A 25,348-nucleotide genomic window follows, 5' to 3' on the forward strand; every position below is an offset into this window, starting at 1 on the left:
TACACAATGGTGAAGGTCCACATTAATCTGTACAGAGGAATACTTCCAAAGTTTAAAGGCTTCGTAAGGATCTTCCAGTCTGACAAACCAATGATGCAGTGTGTTCATGTACAAATGTTCCAGTTGACAAAGATGTTTTTGAGCCTCTACATGAAGTCAGAATCAATACAGAATCTCACTGTACAGGACATCCTGAAATTGAACTGCACTGCCAGATCAGCTCAGTTTCCTGACAAATACCTTTCCATGGGACAAGACTGTCACAAAGACTTGAAGAAATTGAGAGATGACAGACCCCTGGCTGGGGCGTTTCTACTCACATCTGAGAACCGGCTATGAGAGCAGCTTCTGCTTTGATCACCAAGTTGCCATATGACAACTCTACTTTGACCCAGCTATCAGACCCAGCTATGCATAAAAGTACAGCGTGCATCATTGCTTTCAACAGACTTGGGGAAAAGCTGCCAAATGTGATCAGTGTGGATGAGCTTGGCCAGCTGCAAATTGAAGTCCAGGATTACTGCTGCAATGATGACTTGGATGCCGTCTTCAATGCATACAGCATCAAGTCAGTGAATGATTTAAGGATAGATCATGATTGGTGGACATTTATCTTTGACGTGAAGCAACCAGACAGTGAAGCCAAGCGATACCGAGTTCTCTCAAAGCTTGTGGAAGCATTTTCTCAGGGCCACTTGTTGAAGCATCTTTCAATATCATGGATGATATTATTGAAAATGACAGAACCTCTGTAACTGTTGAAAACTATGAGGCACTAGCTATGACCAAGTCTGATCTGAGAGCAAAAAATGTGAGGAGTACTGCTCTTGATGTGCCAAAGATGAGAAGAAAATGTCACACAGTCTATGCTGGTTACACAGCACACCTAAAACACAAGAAACAAAGGTCCCATGGATAAAAAAAGAGAGGAAACTTGAAGCTATGAGAAAATTGAAGAAATAAAAGAAATAAAAAAATTAGTGAAGGCAGTGAGCACGTCAACAAGCAGTACCAGAAAAACAAGTTGAGAGGTCACTTCTAAAGCATCTACAACCAAGACAACAAAAAATAAAACAATGCCACAGAAGAATACTACTAGTGAAGTAGAGAAGGGTGCTAAAATAGGAAACGGTGACATCAGAGCAAATTCTCTGAATATAGCCAAGAAGTCCACCACCCCATCTGGCTGTTGTGTTAAAAAAGCCTGGAAAGAAAGCACCTTATGTTCAACGGCACAGAAGACCGCACCAAGGAAGGCTTTTTCATTGGACAGTTGGTTGAAAAGGCCAGCACCTCAGAGCAGTGTTGGTAATGAAACTCCAGCCAAAATACCACGTACTGAACTGTAAAAACTGGACTGAATGTACACTGTATCTGGACATGAACAATTCCTAGTTGATTTTTTTCTCTTAGTGACAAATCAGTATATCAGTATATTTTTATGTTCTGTTCATGTTCACCATTGGGCACCATTCAATGTTATGAGTGACACATTGTGTAATGCTTACAGGGGTCATGTGCATATCAAATTAATATGTGCAAAATTGGTATTTTCTCTACTTATTAAAAAGACTGCATTATTAAAAAGACAGTGTGTATGGACAGTATTGTGTGAGTTGTACCAAATATTTACAGTCCTGGAAATTATGAGGTGCTAACACCCGTGTGTGTGTGTGTGTGTATATATATATATATATATATATATATATATATATATATATATATATATATATATATATATATATATATATACACACACTCAATAAAAGAATAACATGTTTCTTAATAAGTAATAACATAGTTAAGGCTATTAGGAAATGAACAAGGGGATTGTAAGCCTGTGATGAAATAAGAAAGCTTGTACCATAGTGTGGTTCCTGGGGCAGGAGCTAGGGCTCACAACTTTGTTTTCTGTCAACCAACTTGACTGTTGTCGAGCTTAACAGCAGCCCGACTGGTTCATGCCAAGTTGATTTTGCTCTTTCAACAACATGGAATACCTGAACACCATGCTGAGGTTGTGTGGCAAAGTGGTAATTAGTGCGCAGGTGTAGAGCAGGTGCTTTGCAGGTTCAGTAATCCAATGATAAAGACAGGCAACAAAGTACGGATGAAATGGTTTCTTTTATTTGTAATCCAATGGTCTGATGACCAATCAGTAAATAATAAAGAGCTTGCAATACACAGCAATGTGTATTGCACAGTAATGATAAAGGGTTGCAGTCCTGTAAATAATAAGCACAGCACTTAACACAATTAGACACAAAACACAGTCAAAAGTTCAAAGTGAGTGCGGTAGTGCTTGTGGTGAAGTACAGTTTATTACGTGCAACAGTGGTGAACAAGTAATTCAGTGTTGTCCGGGTTTAGTGCTGGCCATGGGCGACAGCTCCGGATCGTTGAACAACCAAACAGTGCATTTTTAGACAGACCGACAAAACAAACAAAACACTCACGGTTAGCAACAAAACACAGGTCCCTTTATTTTTAGCGTAACCACCAACTACGTCCCCTTATATGCCGTCAACCATGACCCCTTGGTTAACGAGTGTACCCGCTCCTCCAATCCATGTATGCCATGCTGTTTCCCTTCTGGGTCAGTGGTTTAGTGTACCGTAGGTCTGCCCCCTTTCTAGATGGCCGACTTCCGCCGAACCCTGGGAATGAATTGTCGGGCCATCCAGTCCAGGGTACTCTGTTCCCTTTACACAGCACCCTCACAGGTTGGGAAGGAGATCTAACACCAAGAATCATTCGATCTCTGTCACAGGTTGTGATTAACTTTTGACTCAGATCTGGAAGTCCCTTCTTCATAAACAAAATTGGTATTTCCGTAATTCATACAGCTGGCTGACGTGTATTGGCATATCAGGTACGGTAGGGATATTTCAGGAACATTAACATGTATAGAATCATTAAATGATGCACATGTTGTCAACAGAGCAACAATGTAAGCAAACTGGCCTGAACTTGTACAGATTTACAGTGTTTGATGTCTTCTGCTGATTACGATGTGTTCCGTCTGTGTTACCATGGCTTTTTTCCTGTGAATTATTACCTGAGTGCAATGCGATCAGGGTCTAAAAGAATAAATAGTTTCAACCTGATATATAAAAAAGGACATGCCAGCTATTTAAAAAGGGTTACATGTAATTTTTAAATATAATTTTGTCTGTTGCTCTATGACAAGCTGATTTTAGTTCAGACCTATGCTCTTATCCCAGAACAACACTCCAGCTAAGATCTTGATTATCAACCTCACATTTCAAAGGTAGCAAATGACTCTGCCAAGTACTTAAACAGATTGCCACTTCTTCTGTGCATCTCCAAGTGTTCAAATGGCTTCCATGGAGATTGTTGTTAGGTAGTAATATGTAACATTCTGTAACAGATGAATTTTCTTTGATAGTTATCCATTTGGGATATTGCCTTATACACTTGCCAGACACTATCCCTTAAATGAACCTGCAATAATAATCTCAAATGAAACTAAACTGAGGAATTAATGGATGATTGTGGTGGAAATATCTCCTTTAGTGTTTATATTGCTGCTCATTTTTTAAATATATTTTCCTTTTGTGTGTTTCTTTTAAGAACTGTTACAGATTAAGATGCGCAAGCATGGATAGGCATGTCTTTAACATGCAAGTAGTTATACCTTCAGCCTTGGATGACCCTGCTTCACATTGAATTAGATGTTATAGATGTATCATGGTTTAGTTAAAATGTAGCACATATCAATATTGTTACTAAAGTTCCAGTACTACTGGTCAGCAAGTCCATTAATGTAATACAGTACCAAGAGTACCCACTGCCATCTACTCAAGCTGTCTACTTGTGTAGGACCAACTGCTGTTCAACTTGAAAAATCTATTTTTTTTCTAAAACTGCACAGAGAAATTATAAATGTAATATTTTTGCAAATATTTAATGGTAGAGGACAAAATGTTCCCTCTTAATTCCAAAGCATTGCATATATTTAGTAATCCAGTAGCAGCACCTGGTAACCTCAGGAATGATTACACTAGGTTACAATTGAATACTCAGTTACAATTGAATATGTGTGAATAAGTCAAAGGCAATAATGATTGACCCAATTATAATGTTCTTCTTTAGTTCTGTGCTAATTAGGGTTGTTACTTTCTTCTGAAGCAACTATCAGAAATGTAATGCACTAAGGTAATTATATAAAAAGAAATACAAAGTATACCATTTGTGTTAAAATATATTTTTAAAAAACAGTGTCCGTAAACAATACTAATAAAACCTTCACAGCTGTCAATACCGGACTAAAAAAAGGACAATAAATCGTGAAACAAGTTTTCCTGACTTTCTGTTATGTCTGTTATGTCATCCATGTCTTGACTTGTACCTTATCATGTATTAAGACACTGCATCAGCGTCCGTGTTAACAAATCATGAGGTTGATTGGATTTTGAGTTGTGGATGATGTCAACATAATGCTTGGATACATCTTGACCTGGATTGGAAGTGTCCAAGAAATCATTCTGACTTTTAGCTCAAGTAGTTTCAAACAATATCCTAGTGTACACGAGGACATGCTACAAAATGGCCACAAATTAGAATTCCTTTGGTAACATGATCACTGAGAATTCCAAGCACTGAGACAGATGAATAGAAATGTGGGATTGTATGTGTGTGTGTGTGTGTGTGGAATTCAAGCACTCTGTCTGCACATACTGTAAATAGCATGCCTTCAATCTCCAGTTTCTATCACAAGAATTAAATCCATCCTCAGCAATAAAGTGCCTTGAAAATATCCTCTATAACTGTGCCAGCTGTCAACACTGCCATTTGGGCTTTCTGTTCTATAGCTACAGATTTATACTTTTTTTTTGTTTAAATAGAGTAATATTACTTATAGCTGTCTTCCTATATGTCTTTGCTCCGTCAAACAGTATATTTGATCTAAATAGTTATTAAAGCTGTAAATCACTGTTTGATCCTTATCTGTGATATATTATCATGCATCAATATGATATATGACATTCTAATAAAGTTCATATTTCAGAGGTGAGGATGAGGATCCTGTGAGTAAAGTGAAGACTGAAACCAGCCGGCAAAAATAAATGGAAAACATATTGTATTTTAGCTGAAGGTTTCCATACTGGCCTGTACATAGATGTTGGTTCATTTTGGTAAAGGGAGGACACCTAGCTACTGATACAGGATGTGTAGGTCATAATACCTTAAGTAAAATGTAATCTGATTAATTGCAGTATTTAAATGCATAGATAGAAGGAACTGTAATATTTGATATACAAAATGTTGCTTAAATTAAATAATCGAGAAGCATCATCTGGTAACCTGGAGAATGATTACACTGGCGTCTGTTGATAATTCTGGCTGTGTGTGAATATTCCCTTTGTAACCAGGTGCTGCTACTTGATTATTACATATATAAATATGCAAGAAACCTGTCAAAGGATCTGTGACTTATTTCTGTATGCTCCAGTGTGGAGCAGTGAACAACGAACATGCCATTAGTCATAATATGTTTCCTGAAGAGTTTTTAATGTCTTTGTTGTTAACAACAAATTTGTTGACAAGTATTATGCTTTATTGTGGTAAAAAATAAGCAGAATGTTTGCACAGAATAATTATAGATGGGTTGCTGGTTCGTTATTTCATGGCAAGTCCATTGTTCTTCAAAGCAAGGGCAGTAGAAATATGCTTTTGTCAATGTTTTATTTTTGAGAATGTTCTTTCTTTGGTTCAGTTTACAAAAGTCTAAGTAAAATGAATGACATTTGCAATACCATAAAACTTCAATTAAATGCCTCTGGCGTTTATTTACAATATTTGGCAGCAGACCCAGTGCGTATTGGAGACAGGTGATTATTTGAAGTTTTACGGTAGGTTACCTTTACCTGCGCTATATTATGAGATCATTATTCTGGTTCTTATTATGGAGGGGAACGGCAATAATGAATTATTGAAAAACAAAAAGCATATGACCTCTGCTTCAGTCTCCTGTGACTGACCACTGCAACTTTACATTTGCACTATCCCACACTTTGTTCTTTTGGCCTTTGTGAAATAACATTGTTGAATTGGATGCCATCTATAATGGTGTGTTGTGTATTGTTGTGTTTCTGTGGACTTGTCCACTTGTTAGTGGTGCAACACCACCATCTATCATTTTACTGAGACCCCTCGTTTCAGGAGAGACTAAGATGAAATAGAAGTGACTTTATCAGGGAAACAATCACTTTCACCAGCCCTTTCAGGATGAAAAATATTTGAACCATTTTTTAATGTATTCTGTTTAGTGGAAATCTAGAGTTACATAACAAAGCGCCTGTGCGAAGTTAAAAGTAGATGAAGCATCTCATTACCATTTTTATACCAGGACACTGTGGTACTTCAGAACTCAAGTTCTGAAAGCAGGCCTCTGAAACTATAAATAAAACACCACTGATATTTCAGAACTAGTCTCTGAATTAGTCATTTATTGTTTATGACAGTCAAAGAAGCATATAGACTCTAACAGGTCTTCAGTCTTGCCTGCAGGGCAGCAATGAATACATAAAAAGAAATTGGCCACAGACTGACACACAGGGCTTTCTTTGATTCTAGGATTCAGATAGCCCCCATCTTGATATGCAGACATTGAGACAAAAAGCCTACTGTCTTTGGGTGGTGTGGAGAGTTACTTCAATCGATGCCAAAAAATGAATGTCTTATTTTTAGACCTGAGTATCACTAGATATTGTTCCTCTGAGTACAGATAGCATTTTTGTCCAGTCTAGGGAGTACAGGCAGCCTAGTAACCTGTTCAGTTGCAGCTGCTGGCCACCTGTGGGGCAAGTCAAATTAGGGAGAAGTCCCACTGTTCTGGCACTAATTCTTTTTTGTGTGTTTTTGACTTTTCCTATCCGACATTATGTCAGGGTTGGCTAAGCGGTTTGGTTGGAAGCTCGCTTTTATTTGTATCTTTCTTCAAACTTCCCAGCCAAAGCTGACATTTTTTTTAGTAAACTGTAAAGACGATGTCAGTCAGTTCATCTCTATGTAACAGTGGTTTGTATTTTCCATTACATGTGATATGTGAGCAAGCTCAACATTGGCACTGAAACAGTTCATATTTTAAGTCCCTTTAAGATTAGAATGCTTTTTTTTTCACAGCTGAGGAATCTGACCCTGTTGACTGACCCCCAAAATGACAACTAGGGGGCACTGGTGTTTGAAAGACATCCATAGCTGACAGTGTATAGATTGATGCATTCATAAAAGGATGATGTTTCTGAAAAGGAACTGGACAACAGGAAACAGGAACAGTCTGTCAGCGCCATGCATTGCATAGCCAATACATTCAACAACATCTCTTCACTTCAGATGACGTAATCATATTTCATGCTAATGTTCAGAAGAAAAATAGACTATCTTTAGGTTGCAGATTATTATTCTAGGAGTGATGTGCATATGTACTGTAGATTTAGCACGTACCATTTTGTTTGTGAATCAATTGTGTCGCCGAGGCAGATCTCCCACTCACTGCTGTAATCTTGTTTTCAATCTTTTGCTTTATAAGGTAGCATTCGGTAAAGCCGTGGTGTTGGTATAGTCGTAATATGACTATTTTGTAGGGTACAGCCAGCCCCATAGTATGTGGTACAAATCTCTCCCTCTTTTTGTTATACATATAATTTTAACACAGGCAACCTGGTATGTCAAATGAGAACAGATGAAAGAGACTGAAACTTAACCCTCAAGAACCGTCTGCTAAATAAAAGAACAGGGTTATAAAGCTCCTATTTTACCACTGTACCACCAGTGGTGTTTTGAGATCGCACCAAATCCTACCTATTACAAAATCCAACATCATACAGATTTGCTTTGTAGAAGATGTGAGGTGAGTCTGTAGGGCTTTTATGAAATAGATTGCAGATATAAAGTAGGCAGAAGAAAACAAAAAGATGTGTGCGCATATACCACTCAATATTACAACCCCATAAACATTTTAAAAAACTTCCATTTTCAGGTACATGATTGATACTATCCCATTGTTAGCACTTTCTTCAAGGAATATAAAGGTTAGACATTACAACAATTTAAAGTGTATAGATTAGGGCTTAATTTCTGGGGATTACATACCACTTTGTATCGCATTCTTCATAAAAAATAAATTGTGTGACAAATAGTGCACTGTGTGAAGATAGCGTACCGTTCTGGCTTGCTAAAAGTCATTGTAAACATAGCCACTGATTATATATATATATATATATATATATATATATATATATATATATATATATATATATATATATATATATATATATTGGCACATTAAGGAGACACAGCACTTGCTTGTTGCTTTAAAAAAGATAGAGTTTCAAGAACGGCCTATATCAGTAGCTTTTGGAACACCCCTACACTTGATTAGTCTCATATAATTCAAACAGAAATTTGTTTGTATCAATCCTCAGGTTTTTTTTTTTAACCTTTATTTTGATAACTTTTTGTCAAAACATTTGTCTGCTTGGCTTATAGGTCTCACAATTAAACAATGCCGGAAAGCAAAGCATAGGAAAAACAGTTCCTAAAACTTAGAAATTCTGCTTTCATGAAGTGTGGTTACAAAACCAAGAATTTGAATAACACTGCATTCAAGATATGCTTTAAAATAAATACTTGTCCTTTAAACAAACAAATGATTACAATTTTCATATACATTTAGATAAAATAAAATCCACATACTGGCAAGGCTGAGCGTCTATCTTATTTGACAAGGACACATTTTCATTTTGTTCAAGCAATAACAAATTTATGTATATATAAAGAAATATGTATAAATGCTGAAAAACAACCTTTTTAAACTCCATGTAAAGGGAAACCCAGACCATGCTTTTGTTGAAAAATCTTGAGACTGTGTCATCAACGTTACAAAATGATCTAATTTGGCATCTATGAGCGATTCTTGCCTGAAGGACTTTTCAAGTGAACAAGGGATGTTCTTGTTACAAGTAAAACCCTGAGCATGAAGATAGAAGACAGATATAAATCATAATTTAGGAGCACAAAAATTAGCTTATGGGTCATGGCTAAGTAATTCATTTCTATGAAAAGTAGTACTGACTTATCCAAGACATCCAACTTTAAGAATGTGTCTTATGATTTCTGGGGTCATGGAAGAATGACATCACCAGATTTGCATGCATTACAATTCTGACATAATGACACCTTGTTTTTTTTTTTTTTTTGTATTCTTTTCCAGAGAGAGTCTGAATTGTTCTCTGTTCTCTGTTCTTGCAAAGAATACCTTTTTCTTTCTATTCTACCAGCTGCTATATGAAGTGGAGAAAATGCCACTCCATCTAATGATGAATGATACTTGACCCTGGACCTTTTCCTCTGAATTTCATGGAATGCTAAATTAACATGAGAGATCTCAACCATGGGATTTCTATTATTCATGCAGTAAAATGGAGACAAGTTATGCAATCACATTTTTTAAACCATCAAGGTAGATAGGCTAAATGAAGATTAAATGTGTTCTGAACCTGCAGATTAGTTTGGTGTATGAGAATGTTTCTAAGCATTGTGTCATACTTTCTTGTAGAGAACGCTGCTCATGAAACATTCCAGAACGGCATTTTGTCCAAGTGGGTCTTTGTTTAGTGGTTGAATATGATTAATTATACGAAGCATCAGTTATCGCTGGATTAACAATTAGTAGGACCTGTCAAGTAGTCACTCTAGGATTGGTAACTAATTGAACGGCTGGTTGCCCATTGTATCATGTAGCAGGGCTGTAAAAATGAGACAAATCTCTTTCCTTTAATCCCTTTTACTTTACAGTAGCTATAGCGAGCCAACTTGCACAAAAAAGACCATCATTTTCCATAAATATTAATTTTCAAAGTAACCTTCATAATAGTTCTGTACATTCATGGCATAAAAGTAGGGCTTGGAATATATTAAGTAAGCTTAATAGCCATTTTGTTCATAAAAAATACATCTTTTTATAGTTATATGTATGATCCTTTTTCTTAAGGATATAAACTTAAACCCTTTTTAAAGATGTAAATCAACTCATTTAAATATCATTAGCCTTGAACAATATTTTAACTCTAGAGAAAGTGTCTTAAAATATAAAAATGGTTTGTGAACCAGGATGTTTCAAGCACCAGTGCACACCCTTGTTTTTTTTTTGTTGTTTTTTTTTACACAAAACACATAATACGAATGAAACTTTTTTAAAAGAAAATTGCGCAGCAAGGATATCAAGGTGGGAGAGGGTGACTCACACAGTTTTTTTTTTTGTGGTGAACAGACAAACAACTCCAACTTCTTGGTACCTACAATTCAGTTGCATTTTGAAGCACTTGAGATTCATAGATTTAGGAAGCCATATTCAGATTTCATGGGGAAAGAGCAATAATTGATGCTGAAAGGGTGATGACAAATGTTGTTTGAAAATAAATCCCTAATGCACAGAGGGTTGGCCTCTTTTTTTCTCTTACTGCAAAAAATCAGGCCATGTTTTTTAAAGTTTTGGCTATGTACTTACTTTTTCATAAATGAAGTATGCATTGGAAAAATACATATGTGATAAAGTTGTCTCCTATACAAAGTTGTTAGACAGATGAGTCATAATAATTTAAAACAAATAAGAAAATAAAAAAGAAAAATAGTTGGATCTGTAACATTTAAAATAATGATGCTATGAATTGTTTTTTCAAGCAAATTTTCAGACATGTATGTCTTCTCAGGCAGCATGTTTTCTGACAGCATATTAAATGTTATCTCTTTTATATCGGTACCAATAGGCATATAAAGCATATGACAGTATAAATCACTAAATAAAAACATTATAAACTATTTCTCTGTGTGTATGCACAAGTTTTACTATATATGTGGCCAATGCTTGGGAATTCCAAAGACAAAATGTGCTGTTCTGTGAATTACTTCTAGCTAATAGTTAAATGCAGAGACCCTTAAGGAGTATTTATTGTATTGTAAATTGTCATATAAAAAAAGGAAGAAACACACTGTCTAAAACACCGGAGTGATAGACTTCGTTGTACTATGGGAACCTGGAGCCCACACAAACTGTATCTTTAAAAAATCACACTAGGAAGGGTAAGCATGGGAAGAAAACCAGCTGTACAGAACGACGGCCTATTATGAAAAGTTTGGTAGGAGGCTGGGAGGAAAGTGATTTGATCAAGATGAAACTCAATTGTTTGAAAAGGAGTAGCACAGGGGGAGTAGCTCCATGGTGAGAGGGACATCTCAAAATATTTGACAGCGTTCACTGGTATGAAAACCCCTCTTTCTTCGAAGCGACAGTAACGCTGCATTAAGCCTTGGGCTCTTGATGTCATTGTTTGGTGCTGAGTTTTCAAAGCTGGCCCTCTAGGATGAAGTCAATCTGCATTAATACCATGTAATGCAATAAAGGGGCTTTCGTTAACTGTTTTCAATCAAAGTGACTTGAAGGTTTCCAGTGAAACAAATAAATCGGTTTTCGAAAAGTGTTGGTAACTTGTTTTTATTTACTTAAAATGCTTTACGTATCCTAGCAACAGTATTATAAGTGATCTGAATTGGTACAGTAAACAGCAAAGTAAAGCATTGTTCTAATTTCACTGAAAGCAACTACTACCCAATGTCTAACAGAACCATGATTAATACAGTAACACATTGGCTATATCCTAGTAGCATATAACGTTCCATTCATGAATAAAGAGTTGAAACACAACTATTTCAAGCTGCAGAATAATAATGTTCCAGTTATATCTTATGTGTATGTGTAAAAAGTATTTGATGTTGAAATCATATACAATGTTAAGTCATTTAAAGATGGTCATGAAACTCTCATTGTCACATGACCTGTAAAGAGAAAGCCTTTGGATCTAAAGTTTTTACTAAGAAGGTTAAGAACCTTCAATGACTTATCATTGTATTTACAAGACAATTGTTCAGAGAATCAGCTTAATTACATTGGGAAATAGCATATGTCATATTAATCTTGAAAATATGTATGTGAATGTATGTACAACATATTGTAAGACGTGTTTTCTTATTTTTGATAATTATCAGTTTTGGCAAAATAACACAAAACAAATGTGCTGTAGACAAAATTCAGACAACATAATGAGTCAACTCAGCAAACATGCCTGGTCTTCCTTTAGTTGTTTATGAAATAATGTTTTTTCTTGTTTGTTGTTTTGCAAAGCTGGTGTAGGCCAACAGGGGTTTGTATAATATTTTGCTAAAATACAACTATTACAAATTGCCTATATATGCATACTTACATAAAATATTTAGTGAAAGGACATTGCTTTTTTCTTTCCCTGTTTTGAGTCCTAATTGACACTATTATTGGGGAAAAAAAGAGGTTGTTATACATAATTCCTGTGTACATGGCAAGGCTAACATGTGTAAAGTAATAGCTAATTTTCAATAGCCATGTTTAGCATATGCCTCGTGTTGGCTCTGTGAGGCCTGCAGGCCTGTCTCTTGAGCCGGCTGCTTCTTGCACCATGTAGCCCCCCTTAGCCTCTAAAACTAATAGCTTTGAATCACTTTCTGCCCTGACACTAATGTGTTTACTGATGCATTATGGGAATGAATGTACCTGACATCCTATGTCAATGGCAGCAGCTCTGTTCTCTTTTTTTATTTAGTTTGACACATTCTTACAGATGGTATTCTATTGAAAAATGTTCCCTTTCCTGAAAAAAACCACATTGCGCTAAACCTCTAGGTGCAGAAGGCTGTTAACGGTTGCTGATGATAGTAGGCAAACATTAACATAATAATTAGTGTCTTGTAATTGTTTCATTAAAACCAGTTGTTCCATTTCTCCTCGTGTTTTCCCAGAAGAGAAGCTGAATTTGGACGACAGCCAGTGGGAGGACATCCACGTTGTCACCGGAGCGCTCAAGATGTTTTTCCGAGAGCTGCCAGAGCCACTGTTCCCATTCTGCTTCTTCGAGCTGTTTGTTGAGGCAATAAGTAAGTATATACCTCTTTTTTTGTTTTTTTTTTAAATATCTCTAGTAATTAAAAAGTTAGGAGAGCAAACAACATTTGTGGAAAAATGCAGATATTTGTTATTATAGTTTGTGCAAGACACAAATACTATTCTGATAATTATTATTTTTTCATCTATTTTTTAATGGGTTCTAGTATAATATTAAAGAATCTGCTTGTCCCTATCATAGGTGTCATTCAGGTAGCCACTGTGTCCCCCGACTGCCAATTTTAAATCATAACTTTTCCTTGTTTTTGTGTATATAGCTGAGTCATATTTTACCAATGTTCAATTAGAAACAAAAAATATATTTTTGCAAAATGAAAACAAAGTTGTGAGAACTATAAACAAACTTGAACCTTCTCACTTTTGTAATATGAACAGGTGTATTTTCCTGTTGCATAAATTGATACAGATTGCATTTTGGAGTGTATCTGGAGAGTGTCCTGTCAAAGCTATTACATCTACCTTCATAAAGGTTTCAGCATTGCTATACAGATGTTGCTAGCTGTGACCCACCAACCTACCAGCTGTTTAATGAAGTGGTGTAAGCAGCTAATCAGGACAATTCTATTATTGCTGTTAATAAATCCCACACAAATCAAGCTTAATTCAAGTAAATATTTTATTTGGAATAAAAATACCAGACTTGCACGTACCATATGGAAGTATTGATCTGCCTAACATGTGAGGTTTAAAAATTATGTCACTTAATACCAACATAGGAATACTAAATTGCACAAAAAGTATATAGTACATTAAATAACATCATAACTATTAATTTAAGGGCCAAATCATTTGTTTGCATATATATATATATATATATATATATATATATATATATATATATATATATATATATATATATATATATATAAAGAGAGAGAGAGAGAGAGAGAGAGAGAGAGAGAGAGAGAGAGAGAGAGACACTGACACACACACATTTATATTTACATGTATTTGTTTTTATAAACAATATCTGTAGCTTTCTTGGATCAGGGAGTGTTTGTCACCACAAAAAACTGTGTGAGTCACCCTCTACCACCTTGATATCCTTGCTGCTCCTCATATAAACCATTAGGAGGCATACTATTCATGGACTGAGCAAATTCATTTTACAATTTTAGCTACATTGCTTTCAATAAATATGTAAAGTAAAAGTGACATGTTGATCTTTTCTAACAGATTCTCAGTACAATTTAGATGCATCTTGTGGAGAGCAATGAGTGGTTAAAGAAAACATTTTAGAGCCTGGTGCTGTTTTCAATCTGTTTTCAGTCGTCTTCCAGGTACTGCACCAGATTTGTTGACTGAATAGATTGAAATCCCGTCAAATATAATGATTAATAGTTTTGCATTGTAATTACCTGTTTGGCTAGCATCTATAAATCTGCGTCCTGAAATGCCTCATGTTTATAATTTTCATATAGTTTAATATTCATGGCAACTTATTTATTATAGTATTATAGGAAAAGAAAGTTTCAAAGTAGACATTCTGTGTTATTTAAGGACTACAAGACTTTCCCCTTTATTGACCACATGATTATTCGTTGGTGATTGTGTGTCCAAAAACTCCTGCCATGCAGTTTGCACTGCGGTTTGCACTGCATTTTTTTGGACATTTTACCAGGGAAGAAAGATAATGCTCCTCAATCACGACACATCATGAATTTCTTTGCATATTAGGTCATCTGATTCATTCCTACTTGTTTACTGATTTGATTTTCTGAGCTTAGTATATGCATGTAACCATGAATACAGCATAAAACTGGAGACTGGGACTGGGTCTGATGGCATATTCATTGTAAAATCTAGATACTTTTACCCCATGTCTGTTTTCCCTGGTATGCTAAGCCCCTCTGCCTGCATTATCATTCTCTTTCAAGTTTGTACCTATTAGCCAGTTTTTTTAGGCTTACATTTAAATCTTGGTTAAATCTTGAGTTGATTTAAAATTAGATTTTCATTTTTTTCATTTAAAAGTTTTATTGGAAAAAGGCCATATGAGCTATAATGACCTTGTTTACATGTACAACAGCAGCAAATTACAATCGCATAAAACACACAGAATACACATTTAAAACTATACACAACATATACATACACAGGGCTTCTTCAGATAATGAAACAACACATTTTTTAATTGACGGTGGGAAGTCTTTGATCGGAGTCCCATCGGCAATGCATTCCCATCTGAAACTGCAGCAAAAGCAAAAGATTTCCTTCCAGTAGCACTTCTTACCAACTGTAATTCTGTATGCAAGGACTCTTGGTAGCAGGTATGAAAATACTGATGCTTGGGACAAAATGTGTTATATCTCTAAAGCCTTACAGATCACACTTTTAAATTGTCAGATTTATGTGGCCAAGTGTAGGCCTCTCTAAAAGGGAAGGGTATATGTCTATGTGTAGACATAGATGCTTCCAAACTGTACTTACAGGCTTCTTGTGAAGAGACTCATTTAGCTGTTGCCTGTTTTCTTCTGTTAATATGCTTACCTTAGAAAGCTATACACTGCATAAAGTAACAGATCTTTCTGTGATGGATTAGCAGTTTGACTGGCCTAAAAGGTGCCCTTATGTGCTGTACTATTTTGTTTAACAAGTATCTGTATTAATTAGTGAGGATCTAATTAATTAGAGGACTGAAAAGAAGCACCCCTCATTGCCATCTTTTCCTAAAATCATTTCATTTACATTATGTTCCCCTCACAATATTCTTAGTCAAAACTCATGGGGGATGGACAGTTTTACGATGCCTGTTTTACGAGCACCAGGCTTACACAGATACGGTTCAGTAGAGTGATGTCCAGCACAACCAATGGCTTGATTGAAGAAAAAAGAAAAACTGAGTTTGTTTTTTTCTAATCAAATGGATTTTGTATACCATATTGCAGAACTTAGTTACAGTAATTGTGCCTAATTGATCCTCAATAAATATTTAAACATTCAAAAAAGGCCAAACACAGTTCTATACAGGGTAAATTCTGATGATTTTCCAGGTGGTTACTTCCAGCTTAAAAGATGAACAAAAATATATTTTTAATAATGATCAGTTTCAGTGTGATAGTTTAGATATGTAATTAGTATTGTAAGACCTCACCCTCACAGAGGGTATAATTAGGCTCACATGCAACAGTTTCCCTTGAACCACTGCTCCGAGGATAGGGCTCACAGAACCCTCCAAACTGGCTGGTCTTTAAAGAGATATTGTACATGTCTAATGTAGGGAACTAACCATACAGCAAGTACAGAGAAAGCCCTCAGCTGAACATCACATTACCTCCAAAAGTACAGTACCCCCTTGTGCATTGATTGGGTCAATGGAGAAGGGAAAGCAAGCCCTACTGAGCCTGTAACCCATTTCCAACAGCACTTGGTGTTTTTTGGAAGTCCTGATCAAGCTCTTGCTTACTTTCTGATAAGATCATTATCCAAGAAGGTATGATGATTGTTTCCCCTTTAAAATTACAGAAATGAATTTGATTGATTTAGTTGCACTAAGCTTTAGTCATTTTTCACAACATTTTTCACAGTCAAAAGAAAAGCTAACAAATTAAAACAAATGGCTGTTTTGTGCTGCATATGTAGTCTTAATGTCAGTATTAAATTGCAAAATATTTTTTACGAACATACTATTGCATATTTACAAATCAGGTATTTGTTTTATATTGTATTGTCAGTACCGAGACTAAATTATACAGAAATAACACAAATGAATACGTATACTTAAGGTAATGGCTAGCTGTATAGCTGAAAGCCAGTAAAAGAAACATCACAAAGAATAGGTCATTTAGAATACAAAAAGAATAAGTAATTTGGAATACACATGCCCAGGTGGCCAAATTATATATGCCTAATGGATTTCATTCTGCGTTAGCTTTATTGCCGTTAAATACATATTTTATTACTTGTCTTTAAACCTAGTGCGGGATCTTTTATAACCATATATTAAGTCAATGTATTAGGTCCCTGTAAACCCATACATCAGAAAATTCATTTAGTGAAGTTTTTTAAACATAGCTTGTCATTTGTTTTTGTTTTTTTCTTTTTTTCATATATAATTAATACAAATGTTTTTTTTAATTGTTCCATGTTACCACACACAAACACATTTCCAGCTCATTTCTAACTCGTGCCTGCATTGCTGGACTGTCTCAACAGACTATGCATCTTAATTATTACTGGCAGGAGCGTCACTCTTCTTGCTGCTCAGGTTAGCAACAGCTTAGGGAAAAGGGGCACATATCTCATTTGAGTCTTAGCCATCAACTGGATTTTGCTCTAGCTTATCTGCAAGCGCATACAATCTTCCAGTGTCTATTTTAGCCCCACCTCTCCCACAAGGAGTCAGTGTGGAGCCAAATGATGACTTTGCCTTGAGGGGTGACAGGAAACAGGCATTAATTGCATTAATTAATATGGTTGTATAAATCTATATGTTCTATGTATTTCCTTCTGGCACCATCAGAATAAAAGAAGACTTGGTTTCAAGGAATTAGGCTGAAGTCCTGCATAATGCTAGATGAGCTCTTGAATGGTGACCAGGGAGAGCACCCAACTTTCATTTATCATGAGTAATAAAGCTTTTTGACATAGTGGCCCACAGTCATCCATCATTCCTCATTTAAGACAGAAGTTTGGCTTTTTTAGTGACAGCAATGAAAGATTGTTGTCATTAGAAGCAGATCTTTTGTTTTGATGGCCCTTTTAATGGGGTTGCATTAGCAGAGGTCCTAAGGGCCAGTTTTTGGGTGATTAAGCAAGCAACACATTTACAAGTCACTAATTGAGACAGTAATGCAAGGAACCCATTGAGTGCGCCTTCCATAATGAACTGCAGTTGTACAATCACTTCGAAGCATTACCAGAAAAGAGTGGTCTATAGTGCACTGCACTCTGTATTCACAGAGCTCTTTAAAAAGTCATAAGCCCTATTTAGTTGCTAGACCACGAGGCGGTGCTAAATCATTATTTTAGGATATGCAGTTGTTTACTAACACATACAACTTTTATTATTGTAAGTGGGTAATCTGTGATTTAGATCATTTGGTCATCCAGTTCTGTAATTCAGTATCAAATGTTGTTCTCCAAAATTTGACTAGAGAATGCTAAAATCTTTCTCAGTGGGGAACTGAGCAAATTAGTTTAAATCCTTAGAGAAACATTACCTTCCTGTGGCAGAATGAATAGAAAATGAAAACATGCAGCTGGAAATTTGATAGGATATTGGAATATTTAAAAACTGGGTCACTAGGTAGATTTTTAGAAGCTAACTGAAACATCCATGTTTTCTTTCCCCATTTAAACCTACTTTTATACCCATTCCCCCAGTGCCTATTACTCATTACAAATGTTTAACAACATTTTAATTGAAGAATTAATTACCTTCTGCTGGGCAAAATCTTCCTAAACTCCAGCTTGGGAGTCATCAAAAGCAGAAAGAAACAGCTAACAATGGAAGACAGCTCCTTTGTAAGTTGACGCTGTAAGATGACATCACAAGGGCAAAGCAGATATCAAACGATTCTGTTGTGGTTGACCAGGGAACAGGCAAATTGATAGTTGATTTTTTTTTTTTTACACATATGTACGCAATAAACTTAACACTTGAAATGCAGGGTGAGTCATGTGTGCATGGTTCGCATGGTGTGCTGGGTTGACTATCTTGCCAGTGGGCCTGTACTGGTCTTTACGTTCCTGAAGGGCCTGGGGATGGTTAATCGCACTTCAGCGACCCACACTGGTTAGGCACCCAATAAGTCCAGGCTTCTGCAACATTCATTGCTTAAGTTCGGTGGGTGAAAAGAGGCGCCATCTAATCTTCAGTGGTCTTCATTGGTAAGTAAATTGCAGCAGTGAGGCGACATTCAAATTAACATTTATTATATAGATTCGTCATTCATAATACTGACAAAGACATGGGCCAATGCTCATGAACCTTGTAACACAGACAGGACTGCAGTGCAAAGGTTCTTAAAGGTTGGTATGCTGATGAACCTATGCAATGAGATCCAAGCCTAAACACCTCCATCTAAATCAAAATGTTACCATATTTCAACCAAAATCACTACACATGACATATTTATACAAGAACACACCAATACATTACTTTAATTTGTGCCTGTCCACTATTACGGCAAACAAACATAGTGTACACTAACATGATATGTAAATGCAATGCACATTTTATTGTGTGGAATAAATAATGAAGTATTGAGTCTAAATCAGTTTTATGGCCCAGCATAATCTGAATTATACTGTCTTTGTTTGTTTGACATGATTTCATTTTTAAACACTTGTTTATTTCATAGTACCAGGAGGGATTGAACCTGTTTATGTTTAATAATACAAAGGTATGTCATTGTGTAGCTTGTGCCATGATCTTTGGCTGTTCTGTAATCTCTTTTGCATTCTAGTTCACACTTTGGTGCCATTTCGCAAAGTTCCAGGATGAGGTTATAAACTAATACCTCTGCCTTTTCTCCCTATTTAGCCCCTGAATTTGATTTGTTAATAGCCCCCAGTCCTCAGGTGGAGCTGAGGCTGTGGTTCTTATTCTGCCAAGCTGTTATTTTGGAAGGGAAGGGAAGCAGCTGTGTTTACAGCCCGGGTCCTGGCATACATTTACCAGAATCTATTATTCATACCGTTCAGTATCAGAGAGAGATCTCAAGCCACCTGTCTCACTGACAGGCTCACCCTTTTGTGAGCTTTCTGTTCAGAGCAAATTATGCTCATGTTGATGAATTGAGTTTTTATGAGTATTGCTAACTAACATTCTCACAGAGCCAGGGGCAGCAGGCTGCAAGTGTTTTTAGTCAAAGAATAAACACTTGGAAGAGTTCATTCTTGAGCATAGGGACCGTATGCAATGAAAGACATAGCTGTCTATTCTTTGCGACTCCTGTATTCAAAAAGACCAACACTAAACATTTATGGAAAGCCTTTTGCACCTCAGAACGCTACATTTCTGATGCAACTTACTGAAGTAAGTTCACCACTAATATTTAAGAGAATCACCAGAGAAGCAAGACCTCAAACCATCTCTGGTGATCGAGGCCCGCGCAGTTACAGTACAAAGACTTGCTGCTGAAATGCTGGCCTAGTATTTATAGTACCTGAGGAGGGCAGGAGCAAACATCTCTTGCCCGAAGAACTGCATGTCTGCATCTTTAATTAAGGAAGGTATGTTCACTCACCACAAGAGCTGATAAGCACCCAGATAAGTTAAAACATGATTCATAATTTATAAAGCTTTTTCTTTCATCTTCCCTTCTAGTTTGCATAAAACTAATTACTTTGTAAATGGTATTCACTTGAAAATATTCAGCCACTGCAATGTAAATCAGACTGCCTGTGAACCTTAATGCAGTAAGGGTAATTTGCAATTGTAAGGGCAAAGGTTAGGCCAAGTTACATCTGTGTTATATAAAACATAAATGAAGGAATGTGTAACTTACAAAACAAGCTCCACAACCTTAATTTTATGATATTAAAATATTCTACACATTATGGATTATATCAGTATTACAGTATGTGCTACAGGGAAAAGGTAGCAAATGAAACAAATAAATGCAGTGTTATATATTATCATATACTTAAGATATTCACATTGTAGTGTGTCACCTCCCTACGGGTGTATGGGACAAAGCATGGAGACCAACATCCACCAGGGGAGAGCCAGTTTGGGGAGACCCTAACTGGGACAGTTGGAAGTGATCCCAGGCAATGGGGGGTTCACCTTTGGGGTATTCCTGAGGATATGGGGATGGGACAGTACTGGCATGCTATGGGATAATAAATCTGTACTGAGTTTCATGAGTTTGTTCTTGGGGTTATTAACTATTTGATACTTGAAGGGGTGATAAGCACCTGTTTCCTCAGAAGACAACTTCTTGTAAACATCATTAGATAATCTCTGAATACATGTTCATGAAATATTCCCTACATACATGCCACTATTACAATGAAGTATGTTAGTGAAGACAAAGCATTTATTCTGTATTAAAAAAAACAAAATACCCACCACCTTACAAATATATACAGTTGGGATCGTTGCCTTTGGAAACCAAACACAGGTGCATGTGGTAAAGTGACTGAAAGGCAGTCTATTGATGGGCAGTGCTTGCTTTATTTATTTATTTATTTATTTATTTGAAAGGGACAACGTACATTTTTTTTTTACATTTATGACATGTCATAAGATGCATTGCACCCAAATTTAGCTATGAGCTAATTTTCATTGGCAGTCCCTGAACAAACACAAAAACAAAACAAAACAAAACAAAAATACAGATAAAGTAAGTAATAAAGTAAAGTATTTACAGAAGGGAATATAATCGAGCATCAGATAATTGTATAAGAAGGAAAAATAAAATAAGGATAAGGAAAAGGCACATGAGACACAGAAGACATTTAAAAGCAAATGAAGAATTATAAACATGGAAATTAAAAATAGCATGCAAAGTTAAGGCCTTCTGTTGAACACCTGATTTTGTTTTCGATTGTGGCAGTTGTGCTTTTCAGGTTGTAATAATAATAATAATAATATTAATAATAATAATAATAATAATAATAACAACTAACAATATTACCCTGGAATCCAGAAATGATAGATTTTTTTCACAAAGGTTGGAATTGACAAGCACCTTCTGTTCATTTATATTATTTAACAAGGATAGCACTCTGGGATACAACACTCCTTTATATCAACCAAGAACACATTTTAAAGAGACATTTTGGTTAATTGTAGTTTAGACTCAGACCTTTTAAGGTAATGTTCTATTTCCACAATTACTTGACAGATAATACTCATTAGGAAAGGCTAAAACTGGTTTTATGTTTTCACTGCACACATTCTTGTTCAAGCTTGTTTTAACAAATATTTGTCATTACAATACAAAATAGGTTTCAAGGCTTAATCTTGTGACCTTTTATTTTCATGTTGACCCCTCTACAATGTTACCCATAGCAACCTTAAACAGATTTTAATCAAGTCAATCCTATTACTCATTTAAATAGAAGTGTAAAAGCACTCAGACCAGAGAAATTTGCATTTAGAAAATGGGGATTTGATGAGCAAAAAAGGATTATGTATATATATATATATATATATATATATATATATATATATATATATATATATATATATATAGATAGATAGATAGATAGACACTCACACACACACACACACAACATGCCTGGCTTCACTGGCAAATAAACATCCCATGAAAGTGACAAACTTTGGAATTTCTTAGCGTCAAATGTTTACATAAATGATTTAATAATACATTAGCAATTCTGCTTTTGAATTTAGAAAAAAAAATTAGGAAAACAACACAGTGGTGCTTCTTAAATTTGTAATTAACAAATGTATTACTGATTCTGTGCATTTCTTAAATATGCAGTGCTTCCGAAGAGGAATGTTAATACACAACGGCAGAAAGAAACTAATTTCAGCACTTTGGAGAAATTAATGCCTTTTAATGCCGTGTGTTCCTCTTATCTGTATGCCACATTATTGTAATAAGTGCATTCAGAAATAATTTTGCTTCAAACATTTTTTTTTACAAATCTCACCCTCATTTGCATGCAAGTAAGTTGTCAGCTTAACTCTTTGAAATGCAAAATATATCTCATTTCTATATTTCATCAAGGAGCTTTTCATGTTTAATAAATTACAAATCAGATCCTCCAAGACTTTGTTTTTCATTAACTAAAAGCAGGAAAAGGATACATTTAAAATCTTACAACCTGCAAGATTATTTGCATGTTGCTAATATTTGCTTTGATGGGACTTTAATACAGGCAAACTAATCCAGACGGCAAGTTTATACAGAAGGCTTTATTTAAATAAAACAAACAAAAAAGTTGTGTTCTTTGTGATGGGATCATATCAAGGGTCTTTTAGATGTGAGAGTATGTATAGCCTGCTACCGTTTTAAACTGCCTCACAGATGAATAAGGAATCTATAAGTATCAGTTTATGCTTGTAACTATTTATTAGAGATATTACGCAGAACTTTAGTATACCAGTAGATTGATATATAGATTCAGAGCTCCAGTGTAAAGGTGGGAATTCAGTTTTTTATTCAGCACTTTAGGTTACAGTATTTTAAATTGTTGAGGAGGTGACTGCTTGTGTGAAGTGTTGTTTCATTCAGTACGTGCATTGCTTTTGCAGTTCTTGAAAAGACACAGAACAGATTAATGTAGGGTTGGAGGAGCAGTCCTGGTGGGGAGTATAAAACTAATTTGTGATCCAGTCTAAACTGATTAGATTTGTCCCAATTTGAGCGTTGGTACCCCTGGTCTGGATCACTTGAGAAGGTGATACAGGATCTTGTTCATACCCTGAAGGCAAGGAGGAAGTGTGTTAACATGCACTTTTCATTATGGAAAACAGCTAAGTGGTCAAACATTTGGTATCTAATTTAATAAAACAAGACTCTTGTGTCACTCTCCTAACATATACCATATTCATTTAGAATATCTTTAACAAGCATTTAAATTTAAAATTGCTGTGGTATTCTAATTTTCTCTGACAGTTTACAGAAAAGTAATTATGATCACAAGTGATCTGATCACTTCCTATTTTTGGATAAGAAGTGATCTATGTTGAAGATAAGTAAGCAGAAGAACTAATAGTTGCTAATCCTAACATAGCTTGCTACTGGTCATGTGCAGTTGTTGCTTGACATGGACCACATGTTGTTAACGAGGATCAGCTAAACAAGTGTATACTGTCCTCTTTCTTGTTTGTTGTTTGCAATCATTCTCTGTAGTTCTTATACAGTTGTTTGATTTGTTTTTAAAGGTGATTTTAAATTGTTAGTTTTCCTTCTAGCAGTTTGACAATAGTTGAATGACCTGATCACCAAAGGGACTGGTCATTTGTGGTAGCTTTAGAAGCTTATTCAAGGTACTTGAATAATCCACACTCTACACCTAAGCACTTTTCAAACATAAGTCTCTCAATGTGAAAGAATTTGCTTTACAGGGCCCCAAATTATTCTATTAGAAATGCAGGGGTCTGTGGTGGGGAGGGGGGCATTCTGATACATGAGAACATTGAATGTACAAAACAATGTGGGGAAAAACACTGTGTTTAAAAATAAACAAGCTGAAACACATTGCTCCCTTAAGAGTTTATTTTCAATCCTTTTTTCGATTAAAATGTCCCTGCAGGAGCTTGTAGGGTTGAGTTTGGGGTGAGGTGGAGAGAAATAAATCAGTGTAGTCCAAGGAATAGTAATCCTTGTTGAGCATTTGGGGCTGATTGATATAAATAACATTGTCCTCACCATCTGTCCAAAGAGGGACCTTTCCAGTTAGTGTTGAGCTGCAACGGCAGAATAATTAATGAATGGTGTCCTTTGTGCTGGTAATAAAGACAAGACAAATTATGTTATAATCCAACTGCTGCTCGTTTGTCACAGCCAAATAAAATGTCAAATAAAAGTGAGGGGCCACTGTGCTTGTTTAATGGAGTGCAAACTACCTGTTCCTGTAGTTTGCAGTAGAAACAATGCAATAAGTTCACTGAAAGCTAAATTCACTAAAATCACCTTTGTCATTCAAACATGTTTGATTTAAACAAAACTGTGATAAGTATATGAAATATTATGTTTGCTCAATTTGTATTTTATGGTATAATATTATATTAAATGTTGTTGGATATTTACTGGGGAAAAACAGGATTATTTTACAATATGCATGGCTACTAAAAAATAAGCTGTATGTACATATTTGCTGATGATGCTTCCAGTTATGGGTTGCATACAATTATTTATTAGATAGTTAAAATGATAAGATGTGCAAGATTTTTATGACCAATTAATATCCAGTCAATACACTATCAACCTTAGGGAATTATCTCAGAATTGTTTTTTTTTTTACTGTAAATCTATTTCTTGTTTTAAACAAAATATAATAGTCACAATGCTTCAGACAGGTTAGTATAAAGAGTGGAGAACTACTCTGATTACAGTAAAGGACCACACTTCAAGGGTAAAATCAAGGGTATTGCCACAGCTGTTCCAATTGTTGGAATGCCATTATTCTTGGATTTCTGAGCATATAAACACTCTTCACATCACATAAAAAACAACATTTCAATATCTGTCATAGATTAAGAGAAATAAGCAGTAAAACAATGTGGAAAACACATTCTTCTTGGTCTTGTTTCTCTTCTCCTGGAGGATATGATATGGAAAAGGAAATGTAATTTGTTTTAAATCCGTAGCATTTCTAATATATTGTACACATTTAACTGCTGTTTATTTGTATTTTTTTTGTACTGTTTTACTGTTTACTGTAATTACCACAATGACCATTAGG

General features: G+C 35.5%; 1 protein-coding gene across 1 annotated transcript in view; it reads left to right on the forward strand.

Moving 5' to 3' along the window:
* Positions 1-25,348, forward strand: part of LOC117403637 (rho GTPase-activating protein 15-like) — a 161,292-nt gene that overhangs the window by 107,675 nt on the left and 28,269 nt on the right. The window contains exon 13 of the mRNA XM_034005889.3: positions 12,853-12,987. Within this exon, the coding sequence (XP_033861780.2) occupies positions 12,853-12,987 (135 nt within the window). The remainder of the gene's footprint in view (positions 1-12,852; positions 12,988-25,348) is intronic.

The sequence above is a fragment of the Acipenser ruthenus genome, chromosome 10 (genome assembly GCF_902713425.1).
Source record: "Acipenser ruthenus chromosome 10, fAciRut3.2 maternal haplotype, whole genome shotgun sequence".
Lineage (NCBI taxonomy): Eukaryota > Metazoa > Chordata > Actinopteri > Acipenseriformes > Acipenseridae > Acipenser > Acipenser ruthenus.